A 17,551-nucleotide genomic window follows, 5' to 3' on the forward strand; every position below is an offset into this window, starting at 1 on the left:
ACGTCATAGTTTAGTATGTTGTCCAAAATGTCACAAAAAGGTCATAGTTTAGTGTGTTGTCCAAAATTGGACAAACACGTCATAGTTTAGTATGTCCTCCAAAATTGGACAAAAACGTCATAGTTTAGTATGTCGTCCAAAATTGGACGAAAAACGTCATAGTTTAATATGTCGTCCAAAATGTCACAAAAACGTCATAGTTTAGTATGTCGTCCAAAATTGGAGAAAAATGTCATAGTTTAGTATGTCGTCCCAAATGTCACAAAAACGTCATAGTTTAGTATGTCGTCCAAAATTGGACAAAAACGTCATAGTTTAGTATGTCGTCCAAAATTGGACAAAAACGTCATAGTTTAGTATGTCGTCCCAAATGTCACAAAAACGTCATAGTTTAGTATGTCGTCAAAAATTGGACAAAAACGTCATAGTTTAGTATGTCGTCCAAAATTGGACAAAAACGTCATAGTTTAGTATGTCATCCCAAATGTCACAAAAACGTCATAGTTTAGTATGTCGTCCAAAATTGGACAAAAACGTCATAGTTTAATATGTCGTCCAAAATGTCACAAAAACGTCATAGTTTAGTATGTCGTCCGAAATGTCCCTACTACGTCAGTCTTATTTTACTTACTTGTTCATACGTAAATGAAAACAGACTTTTTGAACCAAATTGTTTTTTTCTGTTTTATTAAATTATTCCAACACATTCATCTTCTTCCAGAACATTCCTACTGCTGCGATCAGGATTTCCCTTCTCCTTTTAGCTAAAAAACATCTTTACATCTTCTACGTTTTATGAAATCATCCAAACTATGCTTTCTAGCTGTTGTCGACTACAACCTGAAACCGTCTAACATGTTTAATATTTAACCTTAAATCCACATGTATCCCTTAAATAAACCTGAAACCACTGCAGCTTCACAAACATCACCAGGTGAGGAAACGTGTTCTTCCTTCTAGATATCCAGATGTTCTAGACGTTCTCCTCTCCAGTGAATGGACTAGTTGGTTAAAACACACAGGATGTTCTGGTTCTTTAAGTGGATCACAAATAAACACAACCAGAACACAGAGCTCCTAAAAACTACAAGTTCCAGATTATTAATAAAAACACACGACTGGTTCAAACAGCTGGAAGATTTCTGCTTTTATTTACAGATTAAATCACTTTTACACATTTAGTTTATCTGAAGGTGAAACTGAATTCTAGTCAGAGGAGGTTTAGAATCCTTCAGCTGCATCTCTAGATGTGGTTTTTATAAAACCACAAATTAAACAATGTACATCTAATTTTTACATTTTGGGGCTGTAATGGTGCTGCTTTAATGGTGCTGCTTGATGCTTCCTTTCAGAGAAAAGTATTCAGAAATGATTATTTGTTGCTGCAGAATCTGATGAGAAGCTTCTAGAATCATGAACCTTCACATTGGTTCCATCCTGCAGCGCCCCCCGCTGGCTGGACGCCTCGTCTACAGCTGGTCTCCACGTCTAACTAAAGCCTGCAGCTCTCTGACTTTCAGTTCAGTTCAGTTTTATTTCTTTAGCTCCAATCAAGACGCCTGACAGAACCCCTCAGACCTGAACCCTCAGAGGAAGAAGAAACTCCTTTTAACAGGAAGAAACCTCAAATTAACAGCAGATCATGAACTAAAAATCTGAGAAATTAGACATTTGTAGTTTTGTAATGAATTAAAGGAGCTTTAAAACCTCTGGACTCTGGTGCAGATGTGAGGAACCTTAGCGTTAGTTGGACTCATTGCAGTTAAACTTTCTGAGTTCCCATCAGCTGATGCCACTAATCATGTGTTTTGTGTCGTTTTGTGTCTCATTTTTGTCATTTTGTGTGTAACCCTTTGATGCGTAGACCACATCAGGAGATACCCATTTTCCATTGGATTTGGGTCACTTTTGACCCAGGTTATGCATCAAAGGGTTAATTTTTGTCGTTTTGTCTTGTTTTTGTCATTTTGTGTTTAATTTTTGTCGTTTTGCATCTTGTTTTTGTCATTGTGTCTAATTTTTGTTGTGTTGTGTAATTTTTGTTTTGTCTAAATTTTGTTGTTTTGTGTTTAATTTTTGTTGTCTTGTGTCTAATTTTTGTTGTTTTGTCAATTTTTTGTTACTTTGTGTCTAATTTTTGTTTTTTTGTCTAATTTTTGTCATTTTCTGTCTAATTTTGGTTGTTTTGTGTCTAATTTTTGTCATTTTGTGTCTCGTTTTTGTCGTTTTGTATCTTGTTTTTGTTGTTTTGTAGTTAGACACATTGAGTCCTCCTCAGCTGATGTCACTAATTCTGGTTCTGTGTTCATTAAAGGAGAACTTATTAAAGTTTCAGTGTATTAAATGAAACGTCTAGAGCAGGTTGGGGTTAGAACGGCTGCAGGAAGGAGTTCATGAAGGATTCCAGAGAAAACTGACAGCAGATTGTGGGTAAACTTGGTCTAAACTCCTGAAGCGTGGATGAAGCTTCAGGTTCTAAGTGCTGATGTTCCTACAATGTTCCTCCAGCTGTGTTCTAGTGTTCCTCTGGTCCATCCGTCCAGCTGGATGGTCTGCAGATGTTGGGTCAGGTCTTGTAGATCTGGTGGTTTCCTCCGGCTGCGCTGGGAGGCAGAGCTCCAGTAGCTCCGGCCTGAACGTCCACGAAGCCCATCCTCTGCCTCCTCTTCCTCTGTTCCGTCATCTGGAAACACAACCAGAGAACACCTGAAGGAACCGTTCATCTCAACAACCAGAGAACGTCTGAAGGTAGATCTCATCTGAACATGTGGACTTCAGGTTTAACGACACTTATTTAAGTATTTACAGACACTTCTGTCCTGTTTTAGTCTTTTAATGTGTCCAAGGAACAGTGTTACATTCAGTAGTGTCTTATTTTTGTAGTTCTGTTTGTCATTTTTGTAGTTTGTTGTCTCTTTGGGACAGTTTTGTCTTCCTGCACATAAAACTATTTACATGTTTACAGCCGCTACAAACTCAGGAAGATCGTTTTTCCTCCTTTCTGTTCCTTTGTGCTCATTTTGTGTTCACAAAGTCAAAGTTTTATTGTTTTGTCTCGTTTTTGTCCTTTTTTGGTCGCCTTGCGTCTCGTTTTTGTGATTTCACATCTCATTTTTGTCCTCTTGAGTCTCGTTTTTGTCTTCTTGTGTTTCGTTTTTGTCATTTTGCGTCTTGTTTTTGTCGTCTTGTGTCTCATTTTTGTAATTTTGCATCTTGTTTTTGTCGTTGTGTGTCTCTTTGTCGTCTTGCATCTCGTTTTTGTTGTCTTGCGTCGCGTTTTTGTTGTCTTGTGTCTCGTTTTTGTCGTCTTGTGTCTCGTTTTTGTTTTTTTGTCGTTTTTGTCATTTTGCGTCTCGTTTTTGTTGTCTTGTCTCATTTTTGTCGTCTTGTCTCGTTTTTGTCATTTTGCATTGTTTTTGTCATCTTTTGCCTTGTTTGTTGTCTTGTGTCTCGTTTTTGTCATCTTGTCTCGTTTTTGTCATTTTGCGTCTTGTTTTGTCATCTTGTGTCTCGTTTTTGTGTTTTCTTGTCTTGTTTTTGTCGGCCTGCGTCTCGTTTTTGTCATTTTGCATCTCGTTTGTTGTCTTGCGTCTCGTGTCTGTCTCCTTGAGTCTCGTTTTTTTGGTTTTGCGTCTCGTTTTTGTGGTTTTGCGTCTCATTTTTGTCATTTTGCGTCTCGTTTTTGTGGTTTCATGTCTCATTTTTGTCGTCTTGCATCTCGTGTTTGTCGTCTTGAGTCTCGTTTTGTCGTCTTGCATCTCGTGTTTGTCTTCTTATCCAAAGTTGTTTAAATCAATCAATTGTCTTCTTGATTCTCGTTTTTGTGGTTTTGTGTCTAATTTTTGTGGTTTTGCGTCTCATTTCTGTGTTTTTTTTGTCTCGTTCTTGTCGTCTTGCATCTCGTTTTTGTTGTTTTTGTCGTCTTGCATGTCATTCTTGTCGTCTTGTGTCTCGTTTTTGTCGTCTTGTCTCGTTTTTGTCATTTTGCATCTTGTCCTTGTCGTCTTGCGTCTCGTTTTTGTCGTCTTGCGTCTCGTTTTTGTCGTTTTGTATCTTGTTTCTGTCATTTTGTTTCCAATGTTTGTCATTTCACGTCTCTTTGTGGTCAGTTCCCCTCCTCATCCTGTAGATGTTTTTCTATCTTCACGTCTCCTCAGATGTTTAAACTCTGAATTAATGTCGTCTCCTCCTCCTTCTGTGGAGGTTCTCAGTCATCCAGGTCCTGGTGATGGTAGGACCTTCAGGAGAAACCAACTGGAGGTTCAGCTCCAGCTGGTTTCTGCTGAAGCTCCTACCATCTCCTCATCCTGTAGATGTTTTTGAATCTAGCAACACATCATGAGGATTACTTAAAACACTAAACTGTATCTGTCCAGAACTTTTGGTTCCAGAGTTCTTCACATTGAAATGTACAAACTGCTCACCTGTTCCTTTAGCTCCGTCAGCTGGGTGGTCAGAGTCGTCACCACCTTCATGGTCGACACCAGCTTGTCCTGCAACATTCTCATCTCATTCTGCTCCCCGTCGCCGTCAGTTACCACCAGCGACATTGCCTGCATCCGCGGAAACCAGTCCAGGTTGTTGTTCTGAAAGAGAAGAAGCCGTTGGTGGTCGTATCACGGCCATGTTTTCTGGTTCTCCTGCAGGTTCCTACCTTGATCATGTGGGCTACGTAGCTCTCCGGTCCCGTGTAGTCCGTCTTGTTCTTCTCACGCACCAGAACGATGAAGTACAGGTAGTTCCAGATGTTGTGCTCCAGCTTGATGTGCTCCTCAAACGACACTGTCTTGTTGTCGAACTTATCTCTCTCCAGACCTGCAGCGACACAAACGGGTCAGTAGGACGATGGACGGAGTAGGCTGATCCGGGATTAATCTGTTTTGTTCCTCTCGTTTGTGTCTCGTTTTTGTCACTTTGTGTCTAGTTTTTGTCATTTAATGTCTTGCTTTTGTCATTTTGTGTCCCGTTTCTGTCAATTTGGTTCTTGCTTTTGTTGTTTTGTCAACACCGTTCGTCAAAGTTTTCCAGCTTTAAGAACACACCATCAGTGAGAGGTGAAGTGATCCTATAAAAGTCTGATGATGAATTTGTTCTCACCGCAGATGAAGCACGTCGTCTTCAGGACCTCCTCCTTCTTCTGCTTCTCGCTCCTCAGGTCGGCGAATGTGTCGATGATGACTCCAAAGATCAGGTTGAGGACGATGATGATGACGATGAAGTAGAAGAGCAGGTCGTACACCACCCGGGCAGGAAATAGCGGCTCCTGGACCATGAATGAAGGTAGTTATCTCTCTGTTGATGCTACTCCTTACCTGATGATGGCAGTATTTCAGCTTGAGGTGAGTCTCATACGTTCTTGGACGGTTTCCGGAGAACGTCGCCAACTCCTCCTCCGTTCCTCAGTCCGTGATTTAACACGGTGACGATGCACATTAAGAGAGTGTCGCAGGCTCGCTCTGAGTTAGCTTCATCTGGAACAGAAACACCGTCACCAGTTGTTTTTTGTAGTTTCTTGTCTCTTGGGGACAGCTTTTTTCTCTTTTCTGTAGTTTTGTTTTCCTGTACATGATGTAGATTTAAAACTATTTACAAACTCAGGAAGATAATTTTACCTCCTGTTCTGTTCCTTTATGGTCATTTTGTGTACCTAAAGTCTAATTTTTTAAAATCGTTTTGTCTCCTTTTTGTCTTTTTTTTGGTTATTTAGTGTCTCGTTTTTGTTGTTTTATGTCTCATTTTTGTTGTTTTGTGTCTTATTTTTGTCATTTTGTGTCTTGTTTTTGTTTTGTGTCTCGTTTTTGTTGCTCTGTGTCTTGATTTTGTCATTTTGCGTCTTGTTTTTGTAGTTTTATGTCTTGCTTTTGTCGTTTTGTGTCTCGCTTTTGTCGTTTTGTGTCTTGTTTTTTACATATTTTAAATTCTCAAAATCTTTCTCAAAGTTTTCCAGCGTCAATAACAAAAATATAAATGAGCGGTGAAGTGATTGATCCCTGAGTTTCCCCTCAGGGATCAATAAAGTATTTCTGATGGATCCAGGTTCTAATGTTGGTTTATTTGATAAACTTGTACTACAGAGCTGAAATAGTCCAACAATAGATCAGGCTAACTGGATGAAGCCTGGTCTACTTGGTGAACCGGCTCTAAGGACGCTTTACTTGGATAGATTTCACAGTTAGTTAAATATTTAAACTCAGTGTTGGTCCAGGAGGAATGGATGAACCAATCACGTCTCTCATTACCTTCCTCTTCGGTGGCAGTGATGGCCTCGGCCTCCACGGTGCAGCTCACGCCATCTGCAGAACACGACTCCAGGAAATCCTGAGAGGCTTCGCTCTGTGGAACATCTGGAGAACAGGTCTAAGGAGTCAGAGTCATCCCCGATGCTAAAGCTACGTTAGCTAGCTAAGGTCTCTGTGTTTGTCCGGTACCTGAAGCGATCTGCAGCAGCGGGTCGACCTCCATGATGAAGTCCTCCTTCAGGCACAGGAAGCCCACGATGGAGAAGAGGTAGACGAGGATGAGGGCAAGCAGCGCCGTCAGCAGGATGGACCGGCCGTTACGAGTCACGCTCTTTATCACGTTGAACAGAGTCTCCTCCCGGTAGATCAGGTCGAACAGCTGCACTCAGAGCAAGGACAGAAGTTCAGATACTTTCAGAGAGATGTAGACTGAGCTGTAGTCACTGCAGGACTTTGGAGGAACTCTGGTTTTTCTTTTAGATCCTATCCCAACTCGACTGTTCCAGGAGGCTTTACCTTTAACCAGTTCTTCAATGTTAGTTTCTGATTAATCTCTTTTAAGGCTTTTAAGGTTGCTGCAATCAAACTTTTACACCAAACGCCCACTCTAGGACCAGATGTTTTAGCTAACTATAGACCAATATCCAACCTCCCATTTCTCTCTCTCTGAAGGGTAATGCGACGGTCCAGCTCATACCAACTATAGTACGACTAGAACCTCATGTGCTTTCGGAGTTGGTCAGTGCACATGGATGCAGAAAGCATGAACTGACCCTGAAACCGAAGCAGGACAGACATTGGTGAAGATGTGTGTTTACCAGAATGCTGTAGAAGAGCTCGTGGACGAAGAGGCCCAGCGTGGAGGTGAGGACGTACGCCAGGTGGTACAGGAACTCCACGTCCATCACCATGGCCTTGTAGCCCATGATGAAGGTCCCGTTGTTCCCCACAAAGCTCACAACAAACACCACCTTATTGATGAGCTGGAAGTGAGCAGCAGATGATCAGGCTGGTGGAATCGGAACCTAACGGTAAAGCCCAGGTGGCATCTGGGTGACGCAGTGTTCCTTACGTTGAGCGATCCCAGCAGGATGAGGGTGTTGCCGATGCCCAGGTGGTAGATGGACCTGAGGATCAGGGCCAGGGTGAGCGGCTGGAGGCCGTAACGCTGCGAGAACAACGCCAAGACGGAGAGTCCGGTGAGGATCCAGAACAGCATCAGCAGCAGCGAGTCGTCGATTGCTCCTGCTGGAGAAACTCAACATTAGACCTGGAAGACTTTTCTGTAACTGGATTTAATCAATACAAACAGCTGGAAACATCTGGATACCACTGACACGATGTTCTAACAACACACAGTCAAAGTGGTTGTCAAAGTTCAGCGAGGTCGAGAGAGGATAAGAAGGCACACAGAGACATGCCAGCATCAGCTCTCAGGATGTGTTCTAAAGGGAGTATGACTGGTGCTGCTAATCACTGAACAGGCCTGAAGATAACTATTACTGTCAACCAATCAATCAATCAATCAACCAACCAACCAACCAACCAACCAACCAATCAATCAATCAACCAATCAATCAATCGTCTGGTGAGTAAAATGTCAGAAAATGGTGAAGAACGTCAGTCAGTGCTTGCAGATAACATTCAGTTTACCATCTGATCGTTAACAGTATCTGTACCTTGTCCGGAGTCGTAGGGGTAGAAGAAGGCGATGATGAGGTTGATGAAGACGGCCAGGTTGAAGGAGATGGTTCCCCACAGAGTCATCCTCCTGGAGAACCAGTACAGCACCGGCATACCTGCACACAGAGACCAGTAAGCACCTGAGCCCTGAACCTGGACCTCCAAACACCTGAGTACTCACTCCTCAGCTTCTTCTGCCACTCCATCTCCCCGTGGAGAAAGGACGTCTGCTCGAAGAAGTGGGTCACCTTGGATCCTTGCTCGTCCTGCTCGGTGGTGTTGAAGACTCTGAACTTGGACTCTTCAGTCAGAAACTCACAGATGGGATGAACCGGGAAGACGATCTGCTCCATGCTGCGGTCCTCACGGACAATCTGCACTCAGAGAAAACATGTTCCCAAACTAAGACAAGCCACGTCCACCTACTGCTGCACAAACGTTAGGACAGTCTGGACAACCTTTGAGTCATTCTGGACAGGGTTCAGTTGATCTAGTTCAGAATAAGGTGTTCTGATTCATCTACTTGGTCAGGAGCATTTTAAACGTCAGTGTCACAGATGTTGATTTAACTGAGAGAAGTTAAAACTGTGATTATTATTCAATTAACTGTGAAGTCCAACAACTGACATTTCTTTTTGTAACCAAATTTTCCTTTCCAGTGTTTGTCTCTGGTTCCTGCCCAGTTTGAGAAGAACATGTGGAGCTGCAGGACAACAGACTGTGTCTTTAAATAAAGTAGAAATAAAAAGTCCTGGAATCCTGAAATGGCAGACTGCTGTTGAAGGTCGGTCATAGAAAATGAGAACTGTCAGAGTTTTCTTTTTCTATCAGGCAGCAGATAATAAGAATAATAGTAACGTGAGCAGGTTCTGGACCTCTATCTGGGACGTGAGCTGGTCGTAGAACTCCAGAGGATCCTGTTCCACCACAGCAGCTGGAGCTGAAGACTTCAACATCTGGGACAAAGGACGGTTGTTCAGGTTCAGCTGCAGAAACAAGAACAGTCAGAGTCAGAGAATAAAACCAGATGGATGGATGGATGGATGGATGGATGATGGATGGATGAATAGATGGATGGATTGATGGATGATGGATGGATGATGGATGGATGATGGATGATGAATAGATGGATGGATTGATGGATGATGGATGGATGATGGATGGATGGATGGATGATGGATGGATGGATGATGGATGGATGGATGATGGATGAATAGATAGATGGATGGATGATGATGGATGAATAGATGGATGGATGAATAGATGGATGGATGATGGAAGGATGGATGATGGATGGATGAATGGATGGATGGATGGATGGATGATGGATGATGGAAAGATGGATGATGGATGGATGGACGATGGATGGATGATGGATGGATGATGGATGGATGAATAGATGAATGGATTGATGGATAATGATGGATGATGGATGGATGGATGGATGGATGGATGGATGGATGGATGGATGGATGGATGATGGATGGATGGATGGATGGATGGATGATGGATGAATAAATAGATGGATGGATGATGATGGATGAATAGATGGATGGATGAATAGATGGATGATGATGGAAGGATGGATGATGGATGGATGAATGGATGGATGGATGAATGGATGGATGGATGGATGATGGATGGATGGATGGATGGACGATGGATGGATGGATGGATGGATGGATGGATGGATGGATGGATGGATAGATGGATGGATGATGGATGGATGGATGATGGATGATGGATGGATGAATGGATGATAGATGGATGGATGATGATGATGGATGGATGGATGGATGGATGGATGGATGGATGGATGGATGGATGGATGGATGGATGGATGGATGGATGGATGGATGGATGATAGATGGATGGATGAATGGAGGGTTACCATGGAGGAGATGCCTTCTTCTCCTTCTTTGCTCTTCTTGGTGGCCTTCAGAAGGTTCTGCAGGACTTTGTTGTGTCTCGCCAGCTGCAAACAAACAAACATACAAACACTTTGTTTGCAGCCACTGATCATGGAAACACCAATCAGAGAACACCATGTGCTCCTCCTGGCAGCCAATGAGAAGCCAGCACTGGGTCACCTGCTGAGCCAAGATGTAGATGTTGTGTCCGACCTCCCGTGGAGACACCTCTGCGTCCTCACACTCGTTCTCCTGCTGGTAGGCCTTCTTGATGACCTCCACCTGCAGACAGCACAGTCAGATCACCTCCACCTCCACCACCTACCTGCTTCCTCCTCAGAGTCTCACCAGCTCTCGCGGCCGCAGGTTGAACAGGATTCGCTCGGCGTTCTCGCTGTCATGGCGACTCTCCATCAGGGCCAGCAGCAGCTTGGAGGCGTTGTCCTGGCAACCGGAGAGAAGACATCAGCGTCAACATCTGGACTGAACCCACATTCAGAATACGTGACCAGAGATTTAGTGAGGAAACATCTCAGCTTCAGACTCTGAAATGATGGAAAAAGTCAATTAAAAAGAGATAAATCTGGACCCACCTCTATGGACTTCAAGGACCTGGAATGTTCTAAGTGAGACTAAACTTAAAGACTGGAGGCAGGAAAGGAGAACATCCCCTGGAGAAAGTTCTAGAGTAGACCTACCGACAACTGGAGAAAGTTCTAGAGTAGAACTACCGACAACTGGAGAAAGTTCTAGAGTAGACCTACCGACAACTGTCCAGTTGTCGGTAGGTCTACTCTAGAACTTTCTCCAGTGGACATTCTCCTCTATGGACTTCAAGGACCTGGAACTCTGGAAATATTCCCAGTATGAAGGTAGAACTCTGATCATTAATAAAGTTACTGCAGATGAAGAACCAGATGTTCTGAGGAGGTTCTGGAGATCTTTCAGATTTGGTTGATTTTACACTGAATGGCCTTTATTTCTAAACTAATTAGAACGCCACACGTTCTCCTGGTCGGGATCCAGGTACCTTCAGCTGCAGAACCATCTCCATCTGGTAGCGACACAGAGGACTGATGTCGTTCAGGATCAGAGCGGTGATGATGTCGATGCCGTTGGACTCGTGGGTCACGATGCACGTCTGGAACAAACCCAGTAAACACTCAGGTTAGAGACGATGCCCCACAAACAACCAATGAAGAAGAAACCAACTCCTGGTGCCAGTCATGAACATGTGCTGGTGGTTCTGTTCCTGTGGTTCTGTTCCTGTGGTTCTGCAGGTAATGAAGGATGTGGAGATGCTGTAGGCACTAAACAATCTGGATCTGCTGAGAATCACAAGAGCTTCTGTGGAATTGGTACCAACTGGCATCCCTTCAGTGAACTAGAACCAGTTGGACTACCGGTCTAACACTGTCCGACAAATTCTAAAACCAGTCCACATCCCAGTCCATAAAGAATGGAAACCAAACACAGAACCAGGCCAAAACCAGGTCTCAAACTGTCCAGAACCAAGTCATAATTCAGTAAAAAAAACAAACAAAAAAAAAAACGATCTGAGAAGGTCCAGCAGCCTATGCTGGTTTTAAACACACTTTTGGACAGAATTTCTGCTTGTGACTAGAACTGGTCTACAAACACGTCTACAGAACCCATAAACAGGTTCTGAAACAGTCCAAATAAAATTCTACCTGGTTCTAGTCTATGTGTGTGGTTCTACCTGGTTCTCCTCCATGTGTGGTTCTATCTGACTCACCTCCATATGTGGTTCTACCTGGTTCGCCTTCACGTGTGTGGTTCTACCAAGTTGTCCTCTATGTGTGGTTCTACCAGGTTCTCCTCTATGTGTGGTTCTACCTGGTTCGCCTTCACGTGTATGGTTCTACCTGGTTCTCCCCTACGTGTGGTTCTATCTGGTTCTCCTTCATGTGTGTAGTTCTACCTGTTTCTCCTCTATGTGTGGTTCTACCTGGTTCTCCCCTACATGTGGTTCTACCTGGTTCTCCTTCATGTGTGTGGTTCTACCCGTTTCTCCTCTATGTGTGGTTCTACTTGGTTCTCCTCTATGTGTGGTTCTACCTGGTTCTCTCCCATGTGTGGTTCTACCTGGTTCTCCTCCATATGGGGTTCTACCTGGTTCTCCTCCATGTGGGGTTCTACCTGGTTCTCCTCCATGTGTGGTTCTACCTGGTTCTCCTCCATGTGGGGTTCCACCTGGTTCTCCTCCATGTGTGGTTCTACCTGGTTCTCCTCCATGTGGGGTTCTACCTGGTTCTTTTCCATGTGTGGTTCTATCTGGTTCTCTCCCATGTGTAGTTCTACCTGGTTCTCCTTCATGTGTGGTTCTACCTGGTTCTCCCTCATGTGTGGTTCTATCTGGTTCTTCCTCATGTGTGGTTCTACCTGGTTCTCCTTCATGTGTGGTTCTACCTGGTTCTCCCCTACGTGTGGTTCTACCTGGTTCTCCCTCGTGTGATTCTACCTGGTTCTCCTGGCAGGGCCCCTGGCAGTACTCGGTGAGGGTCTCCAGGGTCTGGGTGATGAGGTGGACGTTGGACTCGTTGATGTAGAGGCCCAGCAGACCCAGACCTCCGGTGGTGGAACCACACATGATGTCCAGGAACTGGAGCGTCTCACAGACCAGGTTGTAGTTGGTCTTATTGTTCTGACAACGCAGGAAGTTCTGCAGATACAAGGAGAGATGGATAGTTAGCTAGCTAGTTAGTTAGTTAGTTAGTTAGTTAGTTAGTTAGTAGGCTAGTTATTTAGCTAGTTAGTTAGTTAGTTGTCTAGTTGGTTAGTTAGTTAGTTAGTTAGTTAGTTAGTTATTTAGTTAGTCGGGTAGTTATTTAGCTAGTTAGTTATTTAGGTAGTTATTTAGCTAGCCAGTTAATTAGCTGGTTAGCTTGTTAGTTAGCTATCTAGTTAGTAAGTTAGATGGTGAGTCAGTTTTGTAGTTATCTATCTATCTATAGTCAGTTAGTTAGCCAAACAGTTACTTAGCTAGTTAGCTAGTTACCTGCAGGTCCTGGTTGTGGTTCTCACAGAGCAGCTGCAGGAACCTCAGAATAGGCTTCATGATGATCACCGCTGGTCCCATCTCCGTCTCCACCTCTCGCTGCTCTACGACTGGCTGAGTCGGCAGGGCGGAGGCACCGGTTACCGGGGCGATGGACTGACCCTGGACCAATAAGGGGTGACCTCCTGAACCAGGAAGTACCAGCGTTGTAGAGCCTCCTGTAAAACGTTATTTTAATATGACTAATATAACGAGTTTATCTGACATTTAACAGTGGAACCCAGAGAACAGTGGAAACTGATGAATGTTCTGGTTTATTGTTGGGTTCTAACAGGACTTTACTACCGTTCTCCAGCTCCTTCTCATTGGCTTTGTGCGTCATCTCTCCAACATTCACAGAAACTGTAGCTTTGATGTCTGTCTGAGCTTCTTTCATCCGGTCATGGAGAACTTTGAAGAACTTCTCCGACTTGTTGTCGCCCATCATCAGTTTGTAGAAGGAGTTCTGGAGGAGCACAGAGGTTCTGTTCATACATCAGTACAGTCCATGTAGAGCAATACCAGTGGTCCAGTGACAGAGTTCTGGTCTCAGTCTGAGAAACTCTGGATCCACAGAAGGACTGAAGCTAGTTCCCATTAGAACACGTTCTACAGAGTCTACTCACTAGTCTGGAACAAGTCTTCATCCAAGTCCAACATCGAGGACAACCCAAGTTAAATATCAGTCTAAAATAAAACTGAGTCCAAAACAGGGTCTGAAACTGGGTCTGAAACCAGTTTAAAACCAAATATAAACCAAATCCTGAAACACTTTAAGGTATTTTGGTGCCTCTAAGAAGCAGATCTAGCGCCTCCTGATGGTGAAACTGAATAAAACTGAGAAATGTTCTGATTCTCAGGAAGGTTCTGGATTTATGAACATTTCTTCGTGTTTATGTGGTTCCTGGTTTGAATGTTCAGATCAGTTACAGACCAGTTGGGTTAAACCTCTTCCTGCCTCAGTCTGTGAGATACCTGGCGTCCAGGTGAGTTACCTGGATCTCGGTGTTGCCTCCCTCCAGCAGACAGATGGCCAGTTGGATGCTCTCCTGGAAGATCTTGTCGTTCTTGGTGCTCATCACCAGATCAGTGAACAGCTTCGTTCCTCCTTCTCGGTCCAGACGGCATTGAACCGCCGCCACCGCCGTCCAATCACGTTCCTGTTCCCCGCCTGATGACAAAAAGCACCAACGGATTATCAGACATGTTCTCATGTTTTCATGTTCTCATGTCGTCACACATTCAGACATTCACACTAACCTCCTTCAGGTTGTTTCTTGTCTCTGTAGTGTTTTCTTTTAATCTCTTTGTGGTGATTTCTGAACTAGTTTAGTTCCTCTGCTGCTCAGCTTTAGGTTGTTCATCAGACATTTTACCAAATCAACCCTGACCTGATGAAAGGCTTCGTTTACCTGCAGCTCCCAGTTCAGCCAGGTCATTCTTGGGGTTGTTCTTCCTGTTTGGAAACAGGTAGTTCTGCAGTAGAACCTTCCTCAGTGAGATTCCCTGAAAGGAACCAACAGAAACAAGCAAAAACAGACTGAAAACTAGGGCTGGCCGGAATAGCAGTTTCTGGGCTCTGGATATTCGGGCCCTATTAATGACGAATATCCGAATATTCGGTCCGCTCCGTAACGTCCGACGGGGGTGGGGCGGGGGGGTCGGGTGGAATATTCGGATCTCAAAATTAATATCCGGATACCACCGTCGGGACCGAATATTCGGATATTCAGGTTCAGCCCGACTGAAAACACAACTACAGACAGATGCAAAGACTTCAAACAAGGAAAAAACAACTTGAAATAATGAGTAAAAACAGCTAACAGGACGTGTGACAACTGAAAACTACTACAGACACATGGAAAGTCAAAGAAACAATCAGAAAAAGATGTGAAGTTCCTGCTAAGAGACAGAAAACTCCTGACAGCCGCGAACCTGAACCCAACCCTCCATCATCCATGAACCCAACCCTCCATCATCCATGAACCCAACCCTCCATCATCCATGAACCCAACCCTCCACCCATGAACCCAACCCTCCACCCATGAACCCAACCCTCCATCATCCATGAACCCAATCCTCCATCATCCATGAACCCAACCCTCCACCCATGAACCCAACCCTCCACCCATGAACCCAACCCTCCACCCATGAACCCAATCCTCCATCATCCATGAACCCAACCCTCCACCCATGAACCCAACCCTCCACCATCCATGAACCCAACCCTCCACCCATGAACCCAACCCTCCACCCATGAACCCAATCCTCCATCATCCATGAACCCAACCCTCCACTCATGAACCCAATCCTCCATCATCCATGAACCCAACCCTCCACTCATGAACCCAATCCTCCATCATCCATGAACCCAACCCTCCACCCATGAACCCAATCCTCCACCATCCATGAACCCAACCCTCCACCCATGAACCCAACCCTCCACCCATGAACCAACCCTCCACCATCCATGAACCCAACCCTCCACCCATGAACCCAACCCTCCACCCATGAACCCAATCCTCCACCCATGAACCCAATCCTCCATCATCCACGAACCCAACCCTCCACTCATGAACCCAATCCTCCATCATCCATGAACCCAACCCTCCACCCATGAACCCAACCCTCCATCATCCACGAACCCAACCCTCCACTCATGAACCCAATCCTCCATCATCCATGAACCCAACCCTCCACCATCCATGAACCCAACCCTCCATCATCCATGAACCCAACCCTCCACCATCCATGAACCCAACCCTCCATCATCCATGAAACCAACCCTCCACCCATGAACCGACCTTGTCGTCGAAGTCCAGCGTCCTGATCAGCATCTCCTGCAGCGTCCTCAGAACTTTGATGCACAGCTTCTCCTCTGAGGACATCAGAGCTTTGGTGTGTTGGATCAACCTGGACAGAACACATTTCCCATCATGCCTCAGTCCTGCTGGATCTAGCTGGATTTCTGCTGGACCTGGACCTACTTGGAGATGAAGCCTCCAGACTCGCAGCGCTGCCGAGCGTCCGTCCCCTCCAGGAACAGGAGCTCCGGCTGGTGGAGAACGTCCACCAGAACTGACAGCTCGGCGTCCACCAGCGGCTTCAGACGTTCCTCCAGAGTGTTGATGATGTCCTGAAGAAAATATAAATACATGTAGAGATAAACTAATAAATACATAAATAAAATATAAATACACATAGAGATAAACTAATAAACACATAAATAAATAAGAAAAACTACTGAAATAAACCACAGCCTGAAGACTGTAAATACAGAAATTCTCTACTTCAAATCTGCATTTTTTTAAATAGATTTTTGTCTTTATTGATTCATTTATTTATACTTAGAGAAATTAAACTACCAGGAATAAATACATGAAGAAATTAATAAACACATAAATAAACAAGAAAAACTACAGAATTAAAGCAAAGTCTGAAGACTGTAACTACAGAATTTAAAGCTGATTTATGTAAATGGTTTCTGTATTTCTACGTTTTTGTTGTTTTTTTCTACATTTTTAAAATGTTTTTTCACATTTATTTGTATTTTTTGTTTATTGTGTTTCCTTTTTGTCTCGTTCGTGTTTTTTGTCTTATTTTTGTCATTGTGTGGTTTGCTTTTTTCATTGTTTTGTGTCTCGCTTTTGTCATTTGTTCATTTTTTTGCCGCTTTGTAATTTTTTGTCAAATTTTTTGTTTTGTTTCGTGCCATTTGTCTCATTTTTTGTTGTTTTGTGTCTCGTTTTTGTTGTTTTGCAACTTTTGTTGTCAAATTTTTTGTCTGTTTTTGTTTTGTTTTGCATCATTTGTCTCAATTTTGTCTTGTTTTTGTTGTTTTTTGGCCATTTTTGTTATTTTGTGTTTCGCTTTGTTTATTGTTTTATGTTTTTTGTTGTTTTGTGTTTTTTTATGTCTCTTGTATTGTTTGTCCTTTTTTGGTTGTTTTGAAACTTTTTTGTTGAATTTTATTGTCTGTTTTTGTTTTGTTTCATGTCGTTTGTGTCTTGTTTTTATCGTTTTGTGTTTCCTTTATGTCTCGCTTATGTTTTTTTTGTCCATTTTTTTTTTTGCGTTGTAACTTTTTGTCCAGTTTTTTTGTCTCTTTTTTGTTTTGCCTTGTGTCATTTGTTTCATTTTTTGTCATTTTGTTTCTCATTTTTGTAATATTTTGTCCTGTTTTTGTTGTTTTTCATCTTTTTTTTTTTTTGTCTTTTTTTGTGGTTCCGATCCTCCAGTAAATCCTCTCTGGTTCAGTTCCAGGTGACTAAATGTTGTGTTTCTTTGTCGACACTGATGCCACTGTGATCTGGAAGTTGTAATGTAGAAATGATAAACTGAGGCTGAATGTTGCTGAAACTGAATTTATTTCTCTTCATAAATTTCAGGGTGTTTTCATGATGTTTAGTAAAAAGATAATTCCTTAAATATGAACATTTCTGCACTAAACCAAAGGAACCATCAGGAGTTGTGGTTATTTATAGGTTATTCTGCTGTGGTTTTACTGGTTTTACTGGAGATCAGACTGGGCTAAATGTGGAACATGGACTAGAATCAGTTTGACTCTCCTGGTTCAAATCATTTATTGGTAGAAATAACGCAGCCGGTCGACATGTTTGATAGTTTGGTCGTTAATTTTCTGTACTCTGGTTCTCTCTGAG

At 43.3% G+C, this 17,551-nt stretch overlaps 1 protein-coding gene across 3 annotated transcripts in view; it reads right to left on the reverse strand.

Annotated features, from left to right (window-relative positions):
• Positions 1–1,132: 1,132 nt before the first annotated feature.
• The window catches only part of itpr3 (inositol 1,4,5-trisphosphate receptor, type 3), an 83,892-nt gene continuing 67,473 nt past the window's right edge, over positions 1,133–17,551 (reverse strand). For 2 of the 3 annotated variants that reach the window (XM_055012750.1, XM_055012752.1), the window contains 23 exons: positions 15,878–16,026; positions 15,695–15,803; positions 14,303–14,396; positions 13,886–14,061; positions 13,197–13,356; positions 12,852–13,069; positions 12,315–12,515; positions 10,863–10,973; positions 10,181–10,276; positions 10,013–10,114; positions 9,814–9,897; positions 8,798–8,908; positions 8,104–8,296; positions 7,919–8,038; positions 7,312–7,487; positions 7,058–7,222; positions 6,429–6,618; positions 6,240–6,344; positions 5,353–5,471; positions 5,098–5,263; positions 4,655–4,815; positions 4,425–4,586; positions 1,133–2,683 (listed from right to left, as the gene is read on the reverse strand). In XM_055012750.1, coding sequence (XP_054868725.1) covers positions 2,567–2,683; positions 4,425–4,586; positions 4,655–4,815; positions 5,098–5,263; positions 5,353–5,471; positions 6,240–6,344; positions 6,429–6,618; positions 7,058–7,222; positions 7,312–7,487; positions 7,919–8,038; positions 8,104–8,296; positions 8,798–8,908; positions 9,814–9,897; positions 10,013–10,114; positions 10,181–10,276; positions 10,863–10,973; positions 12,315–12,515; positions 12,852–13,069; positions 13,197–13,356; positions 13,886–14,061; positions 14,303–14,396; positions 15,695–15,803; positions 15,878–16,026 — 3,285 coding nt within the window. In that variant the 3' untranslated portion in view covers positions 1,133–2,566. The remainder of the gene's footprint in view (positions 2,684–4,424; positions 4,587–4,654; positions 4,816–5,097; positions 5,264–5,352; positions 5,472–6,239; positions 6,345–6,428; positions 6,619–7,057; positions 7,223–7,311; positions 7,488–7,918; positions 8,039–8,103; positions 8,297–8,797; positions 8,909–9,813; positions 9,898–10,012; positions 10,115–10,180; positions 10,277–10,862; positions 10,974–12,314; positions 12,516–12,851; positions 13,070–13,196; positions 13,357–13,885; positions 14,062–14,302; positions 14,397–15,694; positions 15,804–15,877; positions 16,027–17,551) is intronic. The other variant, XM_055012751.1, reaches the window with a different exon arrangement.

Source organism: Amphiprion ocellaris, chromosome 8, assembly GCF_022539595.1.
Source record: "Amphiprion ocellaris isolate individual 3 ecotype Okinawa chromosome 8, ASM2253959v1, whole genome shotgun sequence".
In the NCBI taxonomy this organism is placed as follows: domain Eukaryota; kingdom Metazoa; phylum Chordata; class Actinopteri; family Pomacentridae; genus Amphiprion; species Amphiprion ocellaris.